This window comes from Saccopteryx leptura, chromosome 9, assembly GCF_036850995.1.
Source record: "Saccopteryx leptura isolate mSacLep1 chromosome 9, mSacLep1_pri_phased_curated, whole genome shotgun sequence".
Classification (NCBI taxonomy): domain Eukaryota; kingdom Metazoa; phylum Chordata; class Mammalia; order Chiroptera; family Emballonuridae; genus Saccopteryx; species Saccopteryx leptura.
The window spans coordinates 23473640-23490818 of record NC_089511.1 but is presented as its reverse complement, the minus strand read 5'-3'; the positions used below and the strand labels follow the sequence as shown (position 1 = coordinate 23490818).

The following is a 17179-nucleotide window of genomic DNA, read 5'->3' as shown; positions in this document are numbered from 1 at the left end:
CGGGCTGGACTGCAGGCACATCCAGATGCCCCCTCCCAGCCCTCCAGCCACGTCCCCTACACGGGCTGGACTGCAGGCACATCCAGATGCCACCTCCCAGCCCTCCAGCCACGTCCCCCACACGGCCTGGACTGCAGGCACATCCAGATGCCACCTCCAGCCGTCCAGCCACGTTCCCCACACGGGCTGGACTGCAGGCACATCCAGATGCCCCCATTGTGTGCCGTGCCAGGTGCTGTGCTAGGTGCTGCCCCACCACTGCCCATGGCCTGGAGGCAGACTTATCCCCTGTCCTTTTGTGCATTCTGGAACATTCTGACTGCTGAGACTGCAGGGAATGCAGCTGAAGAGTGTGGCTGCTAAGCAGTCCAGACAGACCAGTCCAGACAGGAGCAAGGGCTGCCTAGTGCCCAGGCTGGAGCCTGGGTAGGGCTAGGTCCAGAAGTAGGAAGGCCCGACCTCTACTGCCATCGAGGGAGGCTCCCAGAAGGCTTTGTGCTTCAACAGCGGCAGCAGGACCGAGGGCAGGTGGGGAACAGATAGCAGAGCGGTGAGGGTACAGCGCTCTGACGGAGCAGCCCCAGCCGTGCCTGCAGGGTGTGCACAGACGCGCACTCTGATGCTCCCTTTTCCAAGCAAGTCGCTATCTAAAGGTCGGTTAGGCAAAGCAAGCCCAGGGAGCCCAGGTCAGGGAGTGACTTGTCCAAAATTAAACAGTAAGGCAAGGAGCAAACCAGCTGTGCCTCAAGAAGTTGGACACAGTTACGACAGGCTTACTCCCACCCCTAGTATTTACCTAACGGGGCTGAACACATGTCCACATACAAACTTCAATAGGAACATTCACGGCAGCATCACACATCAGAGCCGGAAAGTGGAAACAACCAAATTCCCATCAACTGATAAACGGGTGACAGAAGGTGGCGTATCCATGCCAGGGGATGTTCTTTGGTGATACTAAGGAATGCAGTTCTGACACATGCTACAACATGGATGAACCTTGAAAACTTCTGCTGAGCAGAAACAGCCAGATGCACAAGTCACAGACCGTGTGGCGATGCCTTTTATGTGAAATGTCCAGAGACAGAAAGCAGATTAGTGGCCACCAGAGGAGGGAGGATGGAGACCCGGAGGTGACTGCTAATGGGTACAGGGTTTCTTGTTGGGGTGATGAACATGTTCTAGAATCAGATAGTGGTGATGGTTGCACAACCTCATTTGCAAAGAATACTCATCAAGTTGCATACTTCAAAAGAGTGAATTTCATGGTATGTGGATTCTATCTCAAAAAACAACCCACCAAGTCAAAATCCCAAGTTGACACCCTAAAAATTCCCAATGGTACTTACTGAGCAATCAGCTCTTGCTCTGCCCACAGCCTGAGGGAGACACCCTTGCTAACCCTCCTTGATTTCACACCTGGGTCAGACTCACAGGAAAGCCAAGGGGGTCAAAGAGGCAACCCAAGTGCATGAGTGCATGGGAGTGCACAGCTGCACAGAAGCACTCGCCCTCCAGGGGGCAAACCCTGGTGGTCAAATGCAGCCAGTGAGCAAACTCCTAGGCCCCAGCCAGGGCCATGGCTGAGGAGCTGGGCTGGGAGGGCAGTGCACCATAGAGGGCTTCACATTCATCTCCCCACCAGAGAATCTGTGTCACACAGCTCTGTGCCACCTCCTCCCAGCCCCACTGGAGAGTGCAGCCAGCAAAGCTGCAAATTTTACATTTGAATTCTCTTATTTTAGGAATTTTAACACCAAATGGCAAATGAGTGCAAATTACACTTCAACTGCACAATGAAAGCAGGAAGTGCCTAGTTTCCTGCAGTAATCCCAGCCACTCCTCTGTGCTTACGTACATATCAAAAGATTTGTCTCTGGCCCTTAGGGGCTGGCATAAAGCCTACAGCTAGCCAGCCAGCCCTGCCTGGGGCAATACCACGTGTACCTGGGTACACACACACACACACACACACACACACACACACACACACACACAGCAAAATGGAGGGCAAAGAATGTCTTGAAGAGGGGAGTTGGGACCTTGTAGAGTGCCACTCTGGGGCTTCAAGGCAGCTCTCTGATGTCCAGGGTCACCAGCCCTCAGCAAACCCACTCAGTACAGGGGCTGAACTTGAGGTTGCAGATCAGCACTCCTGATGCAGGCCTAGGCCAGGGCTCTGCCTCTGCCTCAGGAGCCCGGAGAGGCCCCCTTGCGAGGGAAGGCCATGGGAGGCAATGTCAACAGGCCTGGGTCTGGGCCAGAGGGGTAACCCTCAGCTGGACGTGGCTTTGAGTCTCTGTGTCAGGCCAGGTTTTGGTGCTCCACCCCCTGGAGACCCCACAGCCCTTGGCCTGTGGACAGAAAGCTCTAGGACAGGGGTTGGGAAACTTTTTGGCTGAGAGAGCCACGAACGCCACATATTTTAAAATATAATTCTGTGAGAGCCATACAATGACCCATGTACGTTAAGCATTACCCAGTAAAAATTTGGCGTTGTCCCGGAGGACAGCTGTGATTGGCGCCAGCCACCCGCAACCATGAACATGAATGAGCGGTAGGAAATGAATGGATTGTAATACATGAGAATGTTTTATATATATATATATATTTTCCTTTTTTATTTTATTTATTTTAGGGGGGAGAGAGAGAGAGAGAGAGAGAAAGAGAGAGAGAGAAGGGAGGAGGAACAGGAAGCATCAACTCCCATATGTGCCTTGACCAGGCAAGCCCAGGGTTTTGAACCAGCAACCTCAGCGTTCCAGGTTGATGCTTTATCTACTGCGCCACCACAGGTCAGGCTGTTTTATATTTTTAACATTATTTTTTTTATTAAAGATTTGTCTGCGAGCCAGATGTAGCCATCAAAAGAGCCACATCTGGCTCGCGAGCCATAGGTTCCCGACCCCTGCTGTAGGACAAGGACAAGGTGATCTCAGCAGTCTTGCTTATGAGGCATCTGCTTAAGGCCTGGATAGAAGGCCCTGAGCTACAGACATGCTGCTCGGCCTCTAGAAATCGGGCTAGCCCACCTTCCAACGAGCAGGCCAGCTGGCCCATGGCTGCGCTGGCCTGTAATCCTGGCTCCGAGAACAGGAAAAGCTCAAAGCAGGAGGAAGCCATGCCAATTAGTATGCACTACACAGCTTTTTGCAAAATGAATATAAGACACTTGCGCTTTATTTTTGTGTGAGAGAAAGAAGGAGTGAAAGAGAGGGAGGGAAGAAGGTTACAAAAAAGCAATATTCTACAGGAATGGGAGTGCCTGCTGTTACCATGGCAACAGCTGGGGGGGTGGAGGAGAGGGTCTATCAACTGGTCCTTATCCTGAAGTGGAATTGAGTTGGCCATCTCAGAGTGAAAGGGTCAATGGCAACTGGGTGTGGAAAACATCTGACAAAGTAACTGGGAGGGGAAGGCTGCAGGGGCAGTAGGGAGCTTCATACCCTCTATGGCTTGGGGAGCAAAAGTGAGGAGGCCAGGGGATTCCTGAGAGAGCCCTTCCTTGTGGGATGTGACCTGACTCTGGCAAGGGCCCCTTTCACTGTCTGAGGGATGGGGCCTGACTTCATCAGGATGGGGCCACTGCAGGCTGTCACCGCACTGCATTCCAGCAAACCAGGGGCAGTCTCTCTGGGATGGTGGCCGTTTCCTGTCCTAACACTTCGTCCACCGACCAGCCCTGGAAAACCCCTCAGAGTAGGAAGTCCCTTCTCTTGGTCCCCTAGTGCTAGCGGCCGCTCCTTTACTATCTGGGAACAGCTGGAGACCCAGAGCTGTGCATGGCCAAGTCCCTAGGCTGGGCCCATCCTCGCCTCTTACCAGGCAGGGCTCCTGACCACGAAGTCCCAGGATGAGGCATCAGCGGAAGCTGGATAAATACTTGCTGACCTGCAGTGCCAGGCAGGAAATGGAAGACGGATGGTTGCCGATGGCTTCTGCCAAGGGGATGGATGAAGAGGACGCCCACTTCACTCTGATCACTGATCTCTAAGAAACTTTTGTCAAAAGTTTGGCTAGGCCACTGGTCAGCTGATTATACCCCAGATGTCCACTGGCTTAGTCTCCCAGTCCTGAAAGGAGCGAAAGAAATCCCCAAGCGGGGCCCTCTCCCATCTCGGCCAGGAGGAAGCTGCAAGAGTGCTTCAAGGGACACACTGGGTGCTGGAAGGACAGGTGAATTCTGGCTAACGGCCCCAGAGGCCGAGGCCTGGCCGGTGCAGGCCACTGCTAAGGGCTAGCTGATGCTTCTTCCCAGAGCAGTGGAACAGCAGAGCCCGAGATCTGGGTCAGGCACTGCTTGTGACTCTTCGAAGTGGAGCTGAGAGGCAGGGCAGAGGCACGGAAGCTGTGGATCTCCTGCTTCCTTCGCAAGGGGCCTCCTAAGTCCACAACCCCACACGGAATGACTCCTGTGGCTGGTGGAACAGGCCAGAAAACAGACCCTAGGAAGCTAGGCTGCTGAGGGAAGGCCACAGGGCAGTCACCCTTGGAGCTCTGGAAGAAGGAACCAGAGCTGGGGCCTCGGCCTGGACACAGACTGGCCACGAGAGGCAGAAGGCAGCAGCGGGGCCCAGGCCTGGGATGGTAGCATCTCAGAAAAGCTTTTGCTATTGCAGGGTCAGAGCAGGCCACGCCCATCTCCTGTGTGTGGGCGGGTCTCCAGCCCTGCCCTCGCAACCAGCAAGGAAAGCACTGCTAGAAGTTTAATCGAGGTGGGGAGAGAAGGATGGCTCAGGCTGAAACCTGCTTTATTTCCCATGAGATAACCAGCTTCATTAAAACCTCTGGTTTTAGTAAAAAAAAAAAAAAAAAAAAAAAACAACTTAAAGAAAAAAAGAATTACATCTTGGTTTGGGTGGCCTGACTTTGAACGCATGTCTTTAGGGATCAGGATTCCTTTCTCTCTCTCTCTCTCTCTTTCCCTTCCTTCCTCTTTCTTTCCCTCGCCTACTTTTTTCATTTTTAACAGATTTCCAAATCCTTCCCGAAGTGCCCAGTTCTGTGCCACGTGCAAAAATATGCAAGAGGCCCGCACCAGATGCTTACTGGTAAGTCCCACTGACAGTGACAACAGTGTGGGTTCTGGAGCTTAAAGCAGTCCAGCCACCATCGCTCTGAGGGTAGAGAAGGGAAAGGCCAGCCGCAGCAAGATAACTTGGAGATGGTTTCCTGACCCCCCACCCTCCCCCCCACAGGCCTCCCCTTCCTGCTGATGTCAAGCATTGCTTATTTGCATCATGCCAGGCCCTGACCAGGAGGTGCCCTCAGCGGTACCCATTCTCCCCAGGAGCTAGGCGGGGGCCGGGGAAGTGTCTGCTGCGTGGAGGGCAGCGCCAGAGCAGCACACACACTGTCAGCTCCGTTACCAGGTGATACAAGCCAGGGGCCAGCTGTCTCCAGGGCACCGTCCATGGTAACCAGAACAGCACAAGCTCCCTGGTCTCCTGGCTGCCTCCAGGTCTTGCTTAATCCCAGCATACTTAAAAGCTACACTGAGCCCAGGCCGAGGAGGCAGGCTTTCCTCCAGGCCCAGCTTCTTGTCTGTTCCCGAGGGGCCAGGTCCCAGCAGGAGGGCCAGGAGAGTGGGGCAGGCCCAGTGGGATCAGCTCTGCATCCTCCTCACCTCCGCTTTGTTCTCTTTCTCAGACCATGTTTCCGACTGCCTGCTGTGTGCTGGACATGGCCTCTCCCCAGAGTGACAAGGGCTATGAGAGTGCACCAGGGATGGCTGACACAGATGGGACCTACCTGGCCAGCCTTGATGTGCAGGAGGAGTGGTGTGTGTGTGTGTGTGTGTGTGTGTGTGTGTGTGATCCAAGCCGAGCTCTTGATTAAGTTACTTCATTTCCCCGGGTCTCGGTTTCCTCTTAGGCACAGAGGGAGCACAACAGAACCGACCCTGGGAGGGCTGCTGTGGAGCTGCACCAAGGTCATGCGGTCAGTGACACCCGCCTGGCACAGGGAGCGGGCAGGGAGCGAGTGCTGGTGGCAGCTCTCCCTGGCAGCGGTGGGCCGACGGCCAGTCCCCGGCACCCGTGGGCTCACCAAACAACCGGCCCTGACTGCGGGCCTTGTGAACTGCCCACAGAACATAGGGAAATTCAGCCGATTCAGCTGCGGTCATTCTCACAAGAGAAAAGAAAAGAACAGCGAGAAATTTTGGTTTCTGAAGATGCCATGAACACCGAGTAGGGTTCCGGGAGAAAACAGGGGTCCAGGGCTGGCCATCGCCCCGTGGCCTGTGGAGAGGGCGGCATCGGGGCTGAGAGCTAGGGGCAAGGCCCTTAGTCTCCCAGGAGGATCCTGACACTGGTCTCCACCCATGGTTCTCAGCCAGAGATGTCCAAGAAAATCACCTGGGAGCCTGGGGGCCCACCTGAGGGAACAGTTCAGGTCTGGGCTGGGGCCCAAGCAGCTGGGTTTCCAAAAGCTCCAGAGCAGGGGTCTCAAACTCCGGGCCGCATGTGGCCCGCCGAACAATTTTGTGCGGCCCGCAGACTAATCCACGAAGTTCAAAATATTTTGGATAAAATTAAGTAAGCCTGTGGATTAGTCTGCGGGCCGCACAAAATTGTTCGGCGGGCCGCGAGTTTGAGACCCCTGCTCCAGAGGATTCTGCTGGCAGCCCTGGTCTGGGAGGCTGTGTTGTAGGGCTTCTTGTCCAGCTCCCCTTCGCGGCACCGCTCCTATGCCAATGGGCCCTACTTGGGGAAGCATGCCTCCCGTTTCCCACCCTCTCAGCCCCACCTCTGTCTTTATCAAGAGCACAGGTGGGCCAAGCAGCCCCCTTCCCCCCCAACTCAACCCACTCCTGCCAGTTACTGTGCTGGCTTTGGGTCTTCACTTGCTCATCACTGGAAGGAATCCAGACAGAGATAAACACTAAGAACACACGGCCCACAACCTGCCTCCCCAGCTGGAACGCGGCCAGGCCAACTGCAGTTCCTGTGGGGCCCCCCCTCCCTGGGGAGGCTGAGGTGGGCCACCCAATGCCAAGTGCAGACACGGGAAACGACAGTGCGCAGGGGCCCTCTTGCTAGGTGGGATTCTGGGACTGTTACGTTGCTGGTCCCCTCCTCTCCCTGCCAACGGCTCTTTTCAGAAGACCAAAGTCCTCCCAGGACCCCTGGTGGTGACTGCGAGTGCCTCCACTGGGCTGTGGGGCCAGGGTGTCTCTGGAGACTGGGACAGGTCAGCCTTAGGCTAGACCCCCCGAGGGCTGCAGTAGAAAGAGGTCCACGCCTCTGCATCTCAGATGCTCCTGCTGGGACAGCTCATTCCCCAGCTGGGGTGGGCCACGGGCAAGAAAACTGGGCAAGTTCTGGGCCCTGACACCTACCCCTCACCCTCCCTGACCCAACCATGCCATCTGATGGCAAAGAAATCTCCAGCATCGAGGGGCTGTTTTGGTTTGTTTTGGAGAGTGGATGGAATGAAAATTGAGGTGGAATAAAAACCAAGGCAAGGACATAAGAAGGAAAAACAAGCCCCATTCTTACGGAAGACTATCCACTTTTGAACAGGCCGCATTAGTATTCCGGGGAGGGGAGTCAGGACCACACAAAGGCTGGACGGGACTAACAACCCAGTCCACCCAATTCCAGGGAAGCAAAAACCGAGGTGCGATGCCAGGGACTTGCTGGTCCCACAGAGCAGGCGCCCTGGACCAGAGGCCTCCTGTCCCTCACCCAGGCTGCATCCCACACCCAGGCTGCATCCCACACCGCCCCCCTCCACACCTGGGAGGGAGCGGGGGGTGGGGGGAATGGGTGTGCCTGGGTCGGTGAGCAGCCCAGGGCAGCCCGGGCTAGGTCGGGTCACATACTTAGAGAGAAGGCGCACCTGAGCTGCAGCTCAGAGGCCAGATCACCCGCGGTGGGAGGGGCTGGCTTGGGGCAAGCAGTGCCGGGCCGCGGAACCCCTGCTCTGCAGCGGGGTCAGACCTTGCGTGGGGTTTTAGATATTCTGGACTCAGACAGACACGACTTCCAATTCTGGCTCCTAGTGGTGTGACCTTGGGCACGTTATCTCCTCATGCCTGAACTTCCTTTGATGTCAAACTTGGGAAAATTACAATCACTCCAGGACCACCAGTAGACTCGCTGAGACAACAGATGGCGCGATGCCCTGTGAACAGTGCAGCCACCTCACAGACTTCGGTGTCCACCCTCTCCTCTCCCAGTCCCCTCCCACAGACACAGCCTGACACAGCACCCACCAGTTTCCGAAAGAAGCCAGCAGTGGGGGTGTTGGACGGGCTGTCACTGGCCCTCCACGCTGCCCTCAAGCGAAGGGTCCTCTAATGAAGTGGGAGCCCTCATTTCTGGGGCTGACACTGAGGGATGGCCAATTTCCAATAGCAAATTTCTCCTGTCTCCTTCCCAGGACAGGAGCGCGCAGCCCCAATCATCTTGAAATGTGCGTCCCTGTTGTCACTAACTAAATCCCCTTAAAGCAGAGTGATGAGTCCCTGGGCTCAGCTGACCAACCCGTCAGACCAAAGTGACCAGAGTTCCTTGGGAAAAGAAGAGTCAAAGGATGCGATGGGACAACAGGGCTCTGCTCCCCGAGACAGAGCCGAAGGCAGCTCCCCCTACCCTACCCTGGGGGCTGGGCTTAGGCTGCCAGTTAGGAGGGGTCCTGCAAACAGGACTGTCGCAGCCCAGCCCCAGAGTTCTTCCGCTCGGCTCTTACAGGAGTCTCGCCCTGCTTCTCTTTTGGGCAGTCAGCCCTGGCGAGCTCCCTCCTCTGAGAGATTTGAGAACTCAGTTCTGCTCTGCTTCTCCTATCCCTGGACCATGAACACAAATGAAGTCCTCTCCCCCTCCACCAAAGCCAACCATCTCTCAAAAACAGCCGCATCTGTCCCCTGCAACGCCCTGCTGGTAAGTGGCAAGTGTCCTGAGACAGGGTAGGTTAATGGGCTGGGTTTTACACCAAAGAGACAGCTGGTGGCCCCTTTTCCCTCAGGAGTCAGCAAGGGCTGGAGCCACTCTTGGGCACTGCCCTGCAGACCTGGGTACTGCTGAGGAGTATCGCAGGGCTGAGGGCAGGGAAGGCACCAGGCCTGCCCGGGATAGGGCCTATCACTCCTCCTGTGGCGTCTTTATTTTTGTTAGGCGCCTCCCAATCCCTCGGAGACCCTGCCCTGCTGCCCCAGCCCCTCAGTCACGGCTGCCCAGCACACTGGGCGTGATGGCCGGGCCACGCTCTCCATGCAGGCACTGGGCTCCCGAGCTGGAAACTCCACACTGCCATGAACAATGCCCTCACAACCATCCTACCCTCCACGTTTCCTAGAAAGGTGGTTCTCATTCTTTTTCTTCTGCTTCTGTACCAGTCACATAAACAAACTCCCATCAGTAATTTCTTTTCGTGGTTACTCCGAAACTCGGGGAGAGAAAGGGGGGCTTCTTCCAGGTTGGGAACACATGCTCTAAGTGTTAAGACACCCTGGTTCTGAGATGCTGAACAAAATCTGGGGAGGCTGCTTCTGGAGCCCCAGCAGGGCGTGCCCTTCTGGATCCAAATGGAACCTGAAGATTTTGCGTCTGAGCAAGAGTCTGTGGCAGGGACAGGCCATTTCTCCTCCTTTCCTGGACTGGGGCAGCTGGAAACTCGACGTGCTGACCGTCAGGCCTTGCTCCTGCCCTGGGCAGCTCCTGCTCAGGGGAGCTGGGGGGCTGGGGGAGAGTAGAGAAGGCGCTGGTCCTGCTGTCCACTGTCTTTACTTGTTCTAAGGTGTGGAGATGGATGATGAGCCCTCAAACTTGCTGCCCACCCTGGCCACCTGCACGGGGCCTGTGTGGTCCCAAAGATAGGCAGGATGCAGGGCAGACCGGCTTCTGTTCGGCTCTTGCTGCTGAGGCCAAGGCAGGAAGGGTCCGGGGCACCACGGGGCCCAGGTTCCTGATGTCAGGGTGTCTGCCATTGGGCCCCGCACAGAAACCATTGCCAGCCCCAGAGAAGCCCACTGTTTACACATGCTGGGCCCTGGGCAGAGCATCTTACATTCATCTCATCTGATCCTCTCGACAAACCTGGAAAGGTGGTTCCCCTATTATTCTTGGTTTTTGAGTAAGGGAACTAGGCTCGGAGAGACTTGGTCACCTGCTCAAGGCCAATCATTTAAGTGGCAGAGCTACGGACTGGACTCTGGGACTTTCTGACCTCAAAGCCCCTGCTCTTAACCACCAGGCTGCACTGCCACTGGAGAGAAAATATTACCAAAAGGGATGCTACTCACAATCACAACAAAAATATAAAATACCAAAAGTAAACTTCATAATGAGTAAGACCTGCAAACCTAAAACCTTACTAGACAGCTTATGTAAATGGGATGAGCCTGCTCCTGGGTGGGAGAGTTCAACACAGTAAAAAGGCCAACTCCCCCAATTTCTCCCTAAAGAGCCTGTAACGACGGACAGGTTGTTCCAATGGCCAGGATCTGGGAAGGAGCTTTCCACTATCCCTTTAAACGAGGGTCTGCGAGGCAAGTATAGCCATCGTTAGTCCCGTATACCACGCTGGGGAGGGTGGCTCCCTGCCCAAGGGCCCTGGGAAGAAGGGGTGAGCGCTGGGACCAAGCTCAGGCCTGAGGCCAGCTGCATGGACGCCACATTCAGTCAGAGGGCAGCCAGACTCCTTCCAGGCCTCTTCTAAGACTGACATTAAAAAAAAAAGTTTTGCCTGACCTGTGGTGGCGCAGTGGATAAAGCGTCGACCTGGAAATGCTGAGGTCGCCGGTTCGAAACCCTGGGCTTGCCTGCTCAAGGCACATATGGGAGTTGATGCTTCCTGCTCCTCCCCCCTTCTCTCTCTCTCTCTCCCTCTCCCCTCTCTATAATGAATAAATAAAATCTTAAAAAAAAAAAAGTTTTACATTTTTGTTTGTTTTAAATAGTCTGTTTTTTAGAGCAGTTTCAGGTGCGTAGCGATACTGAACAGAGGCACAGAGTTCTCCTACTCCCCGCCCCTGCCCAGCCCTCCCGTTACCAGCTGCCCCACTACATCGGTCCAGTCCATGAACCCACACTGCCGCCATCACTCTCCCCAAGGGCCACGGCTTCCATGAGGAGTCACTGCTCGTGTATGTTCTGTGAGTCTGGACAAATGGATAATGAAACATCATTACACCCTGAGGATTTTAAATGCAGGGTAGGAGGCAGTTGTGCCTGGGAGTGGGGCGGGGGAGAGGAATGACCTGAGGCCGTTCCCGGGCCAGCCACACCATCAGGAGCACGGAGAGGACCCGTCCTCCGGGGCTCATGGGCACAGTTCACTCAGGCAGCTGCTGGCTTGGGAGGAGCCGACAACTGGCATCCTCCCCGAGGGGAAGCAGCAGTCCCGACTCCCCACCAGGGTCCAGCAAGAAGCTCTGAGCATGTGCCCTGCATTCCACGCTGTTGAATCAGGGCACATTGTCACTTAAAAACAAGTAATTGGATCTTTAGCTAATGGGAGGGTTTCTATTCTAGTGCCAAGAATATCAATTTGACACCTGCAAATTCTTTCTGACGAGAGGGATTTGCAGATAAAGTCTGCAAGGAGCAGGCGGTACAGAGCAAACAGCCACTCATCCTGAACAACAGAAAAGCAGAGACAACTGAGGATGCCAGAACAGTGTGGACTGCTGAGCTGTCACCAGGAAGGAACTGAGGAACAATGACAGACAAGACATCCCCGTGAGCTCATGTGCCAATGAGACTGTGGAACACAGTGGAGAGACACAGCGAGGTCTCTGAAGCCCTGCTCCACCTAAGCCTAGCTCTTGCGTCATTAACACCTGCATATGCTCTGTTCTGAGGCCAGTGGCTCTCACCAAGGGCGAGAAGCATGTGGGTTTTCACAATCACACTGGGAGAAAAAAACATCTGCAACAAGATGATGAATCTAATGCTCCAACATACAAAGAATTTCTAAAAATCAATTTAAAAAAGTGGAAAAGGGTCTGGGGGCTGGAGGGGGAGCTTCTTCAGCATACCTCTTTCCACACCAAGCAGAACTCTTCTCAAGAACTTGTGTGGCAAGAGAAGGTGGCCAGAAATGGAGATGATGAAACAATTAGATGTGAGGTCTCTATCTCCCCAGCTGCTTCTGATGGGGGTAGTAAGGGCCACATGTGGTAAAACACAGGCCTGGCAGTTATGTGATTAAAACAACAGGCTTTGGGCCCTGGCTGGTTGGCCCAGTGGTAGAGCATCAGCTTGGCGTGTGGATGTCCCACGTTTGATTCCCAGTCAGGGCACACAGGAGAAGCGACCATCTGCTTCTCTACCCTTCCCCTGCCCCCTCTATTCTCCTCCCACAGCCATGGCTCCACTGGTTGAGAGCACTGGGCCCAGGCACTGAGGATGGCTCTGTGGAGCCTCCACCTCAGGTGCTAAAAATAGTTCGGTTGGGAGCATGGCCCCAGATGGGGGTTGCCGGGTAGATCTCACCTGGGGCATATACAAGAGTCTGTCTCTCTATCTCCCCTCCTCTCACTTGGAAAAAAGGGGAGCGGGGGAAAAGGAATAGGCTTTGGAGTCAAACAGATCTGGTTCTGAGTTTGCTCCACCTCTTCCTAGCTGGCAAGTTACTTAACTTCCTGAGGCCTTAGTTTTCTGAACGGCAAAACAGTATTTTCCCACGGAATTACCAAGGCCTCTCTAAATACTACAAGTGAAGGGTGTAGCACAGTTCCCGACACAGTAATAACTTCACACAAATGAGCTGTTATTAAGACCTGTGCCTCAAGGCCCTAGACTGGATGGAAGGACCTTTGTGGCGACTGTTGTATCTATTAGATTCCATGAAGCCTTTAATAGGAAGGGACCGCCTGCCACCGTTTGGCTGTGGTTTGATTTGATTGTATGGCCTTCAGGCCCTAAACCCCAGAGGGCCCTGATTTGGTATCAGGGCTGTGTTTGGAAATAATGGGAATACTCAACAGAGAGCATTCTAGATATCCCAGAAAGGAAGCTCCGGAGAAGAGGGGCTTGTCTTGTTCGTGGCTGTCTGTTCATTGCCAACACACAGTATGCCCTCAAAGTCACCAAAGAGACTAGGTAGAGGACACTTAGGAATGTCACTCTGGTGAAGCAGGATGTGGCAGAACCAGGACTCATTATCGAGGTCCCCAAATCTTTCTCCTAGAGATGGGAAAACAGGGACTCTACTCCTGTTACAGCAACCCCCACCCCCGCAACTGTCCCCAAGAGCAGCTGCAATTCTATCCACACTGGAGACCCACAAGATGTGCCTCAAAGCCCTGACAACATTTGGAGCTTCAGCAAATGGAGTTTCCACAGCCGTGGCCTGAACAGAGCTGTTTAATGGACTGCATCTCCTCCGCTCCCTTTAAATGCACACGCACACAAAACCAATTGCAAGCAAAGAGAGCTGGATGGGATTAAACAACTCAATTTAAAGGATTGAAAACTCAGCTGCTTCCAGTGCAGTCCTAGGGAAGGAACCTATCAGCAAAGTTCCTTTTTGTATTGAAATGAGGGCTGTGACTGTGCAGTGAGTCACTCTCAACTCAGGCAGAACTGGGCCAAGTCCACCTGGGCCTCACACTGCAGTGGGTGGTGGGGGAAGGGGGAGAGGGTGTGCGCTCGTATGGGGGGGGGGGCGGGAGGGATCAGGGCAGGTTCCCACACCATCTGTTCCGGATTTTTTCTGGAAATGTGGAGTACCTTAGAGAACTTAAGGCAGACATCAGCTTGTCTGCTTCTTTTCAGCTCAGGTTTGGGCCGCAGCGCAACTGCCCTGGGCTCCACACAAGGCTGGTACCAGCCCAGGGAGGACAAGGTGCCTCACTCCACAGGAGCTGCGTGCCACATCCCTCTCTTTCCCCCAACCTCCAGCCCTTGTCCGCTCCTGTGTTCCCACGAGGCAATGTGGGAGGTCTGTAGATTCGCAGACCCACTGCCGCATGAAGGACAAGAGCTCTGCCTGGACCCCAGCTGCCCAGAGCCTGGAGAGGGAAGGAGAGGAGTGAGTCGGGGCACCGGAGCTGGCAGGGGTAGAGAGACAGGATGTCCCCCCGCAAGTGGCAATGCCCAGCTGCAAATCCTCCCCTAACTGGAATGAAACCTGCTGAGAACGGGGTGGGGGAGAGATGTGTTGCCGAGAAGCCCTCAGATGGCAGAAGGGCCGAGTCCAGCTGCTCCCCAATTCTCCCAGCCAGCTTCCCACTCGGGGTTATCCTGCTACCTGGGACCTGGGCCAGCCTCTCCCCTTTCTTCCAGCAGCTCTTCGTGACCCCAACAAAGCAATGCTGATGGGTCCAATTTCAAACTCAAGGTCAAAGTGGAGTCCAGCTGAAATGAACAACACGACTAGCGCTCAGTGTTCAGCATGCGCCCAGCATGGCACCCAAGTATCTCAATAAAACGCAAGCATGGAGTATTTTATTCTCGCGACCTGTGTGTAGTTACCACCCTACTGAACATGGAAGAAAAGAGATGCAGAGTTGAGAAGTGACTTGGTCAAGTTCAGGCCACGAGGCAGGGGCAGACCATGCACTCAGCACCCGACCCAGTCACGCCCCCTCCTGCCTCTGTCCCCTGCCTTCCAGGGCCCAGCGAGCTCCCTGTGCAGACTGGTACCCTCGGATGCCCTGACCCAGTGTGCTCTTCAGAAGAGCCAGCAGAGGGGGAGAACCTATTCCCAAAGCCAAGAGTAACACACACAGTGTCCCCTCTAAAGGGTGTGCCTTACCTGGTCTCAGGAACAGGGCAATTTTGGGGTGTTGCTTTAAGAGAATGACAAAACAAGCACCTCTTAGCTACGAGATCCCATCAGTCATTCAAAGCGGGAGGCCAGGAAGCCATATCACAGGGCAGAGGGGCTGGACCTACCTCGTCAGATTCATCCGATAACGTCTGTAGCAGGATGGGGAAGAGGCTGTCCGTGTGCCGGAACATCTGGAGAACAGGGACACAGCACCGTGAGTGCGCCCTTGCTCCAGGCCCGGGTGCAGCTCACACAGGGCCCCCTGCACAGACCTCCTCCACCCTGATGCTAATGGTCCTCAAGCACCTGTCAATCCTGTTTGTCAGTTTCTCCAATGACCCAAACCCCACCAAGCATGAGCAGGTCCTTGGAAACCAAAGTGGACCTGGAAAAGGCCCCTAGCTCGGAGGGACCTACTGAGCCCATGGGCCTGGGGCTCACCTTCCGGGGAGTCTTGATGTAGAGGTGGTAAAGCCACTTCAGGACAGCAATCCTGGTCATCATCCCGATGGCCATGTCACTGAGGTGGCAGTTCAGGACCTGCACAATGCCATCTAGGTGCAGGGTGACCGGGGCCCTTTCAGTGCTGTGGGCAAGAGCAGGAGTTGAAGCCCAGTGTATCCCTCTCCAACACCGCAGCACCACCCTGGCCCTACATACAGAACCATGCATCTGTCCGCTCTCCAGCTGGACGCACAGGGGGCACCCGCCATTGCTGGGCTCACAGGCGCCTGTGTCTCTCCCTCTGTGACACAGTGGGGCAAGAGGGTGCCCACCCATGTCCCCTTTTCTTCACCAACACTATCCTGGCTTTCACAGTAGAAAACCTCCAGTGCCACTGAGCTGGGACCCAGCAGACGTCAGGGCTGAAAGGACAGGTAGCACCCTCAGGACATTCAAGTCCAGACAGACCCTTTGTGATACAACAAAACCAGCATGTCCAGAAAGTCCAAGAGAAAGCCCTGACAGCACCCCTTAAACTCACAGGGCCTTCACAAGGCACCCGAAGAACATTTCTCAAGAGAGGACAGGGAGCGTGGACCACTATCTGTCACACTCCAGGGCCCTCAGCACAGGACTCGGCCTGGTTGAGAAGCCTTGTGAGCTCCTCCGACGCAGTGACGTTCTCGCTGGTCGGGGAAGCCAGCCTCTGACTCCCAGAAGTGGAGCTGTTCAGTGTGCTCTGCTCCGGCGCGACCCAGGCTCCTGGCCTTATGACCAACGCCTCGCTGCTCTCCAGGAGTCCTGCTGGGCAGCCGAGAGCGCTGGGTGCTCCTGGGACACTGCTTCAGCTTTCTGCCAAAGCACAGGGCCTGGTCAAAGGCTGGGGATTACGGGGATGGGGACAACATGGGCAAAAACCCTGAGGATGTCAGGGGGCGGCTCCTTCCTACCGATGCGTCACACTGCATTTGCCCAGAGGTGCCTGGCAGGCGCAGACAGGGGCTGCATTTCTCGAGGACCAGGCCAGGCGCTTCAGCCGCTGCCTGTACAAATGGTCTTTCATGGTATTTCCAGGCTGCTCAATTATTCCCTTACATCAGGAACTCAACGCCTGTGCTTCCCTAACTCGCCTGCAGGCTCTCTGAAGCTCATTTGATGTGAACTCCTAAAGGGCATGATTCTGAGCTCTGTGAGTGCAAAACGGAACTGCTACTTAATATAGTTCGATGATTCCCCATGGTGCCCATTTCAAGGGCTACAGTGGGCACTTCGAGCCCCTGGTGGCCAAAAGGGAGGACTGGGAAAGGAAGTTCCTGGGGTCTTCCAAAGGTACCCAACATCTAGGTCCTTGGTAGCCTTCAATGAGTTGGGGCGACACATGTGGGCTCCCATCACCCTCTGCTCAACCTCTCTCTCAAGCTCACCGTTCGAGAGAAATATAATGCGGGTCACATATGAAATCTTACATTTCCTGGCTTTATATTAAAGTCAAAAGAAACAGGGGAAGTCATTGCTAATGATACATTTTAATTAACCCATTGTACCTCAAATAGTCATCTCAACATATAACTGAAATACAAAGATCACTAATAGCATGTCATGTATTTTTTCTTGTGCCCTAGTCTTTGAAGCCCAGCGTGCATTTCGTGCTGACGGCACAGCTCAGCTCAGTCTAGCCATACTGCTCGTGCCTGGGAGCCCCTGTGACGGCGGCTCTTCCGTGGACAGCACAGCTCCAAAGCAGCAGGCTGGCAACCCATCCTAGGGCTTCCTAAGCATTTTCCTCTAGTCTCTGACAATTTCCTAGACATTCTCTCCCCTGCCAGGATCTACCCGCTGACTTATCTCCAGGTCCCACTTTCCCACCCTGCTGGCCTCCTCCGGGGCTCTTTCTGGTGAGCTCCCTTACACAAGCTCTCCTCCCTGGGCCGAGGGTCCCGGGGCTGCCCAGAGGCAGTGGGGAACGAACAGAAACCAACCCTCCTGTTCTTTCCTAACTCACTGAGCCTGA

The 17179-nt window shown here is 54.8% G+C and overlaps 1 protein-coding gene across 2 annotated transcripts in view; it reads right to left on the bottom strand.

Moving 5' to 3' along the window:
* VAC14 (VAC14 component of PIKFYVE complex) overlaps positions 1 to 17179 on the bottom strand; it is a 103110-nt gene that overhangs the window by 53363 nt on the left and 32568 nt on the right. For both annotated transcript variants that reach the window (XM_066348574.1, XM_066348573.1), the window contains exons 11-12: positions 15166 to 15310; positions 14850 to 14915 (exon numbers count right to left, since the gene is read on the bottom strand). In XM_066348574.1, coding sequence (XP_066204671.1) covers positions 14850 to 14915; positions 15166 to 15310 — 211 coding nt within the window. The remainder of the gene's footprint in view (positions 1 to 14849; positions 14916 to 15165; positions 15311 to 17179) is intronic.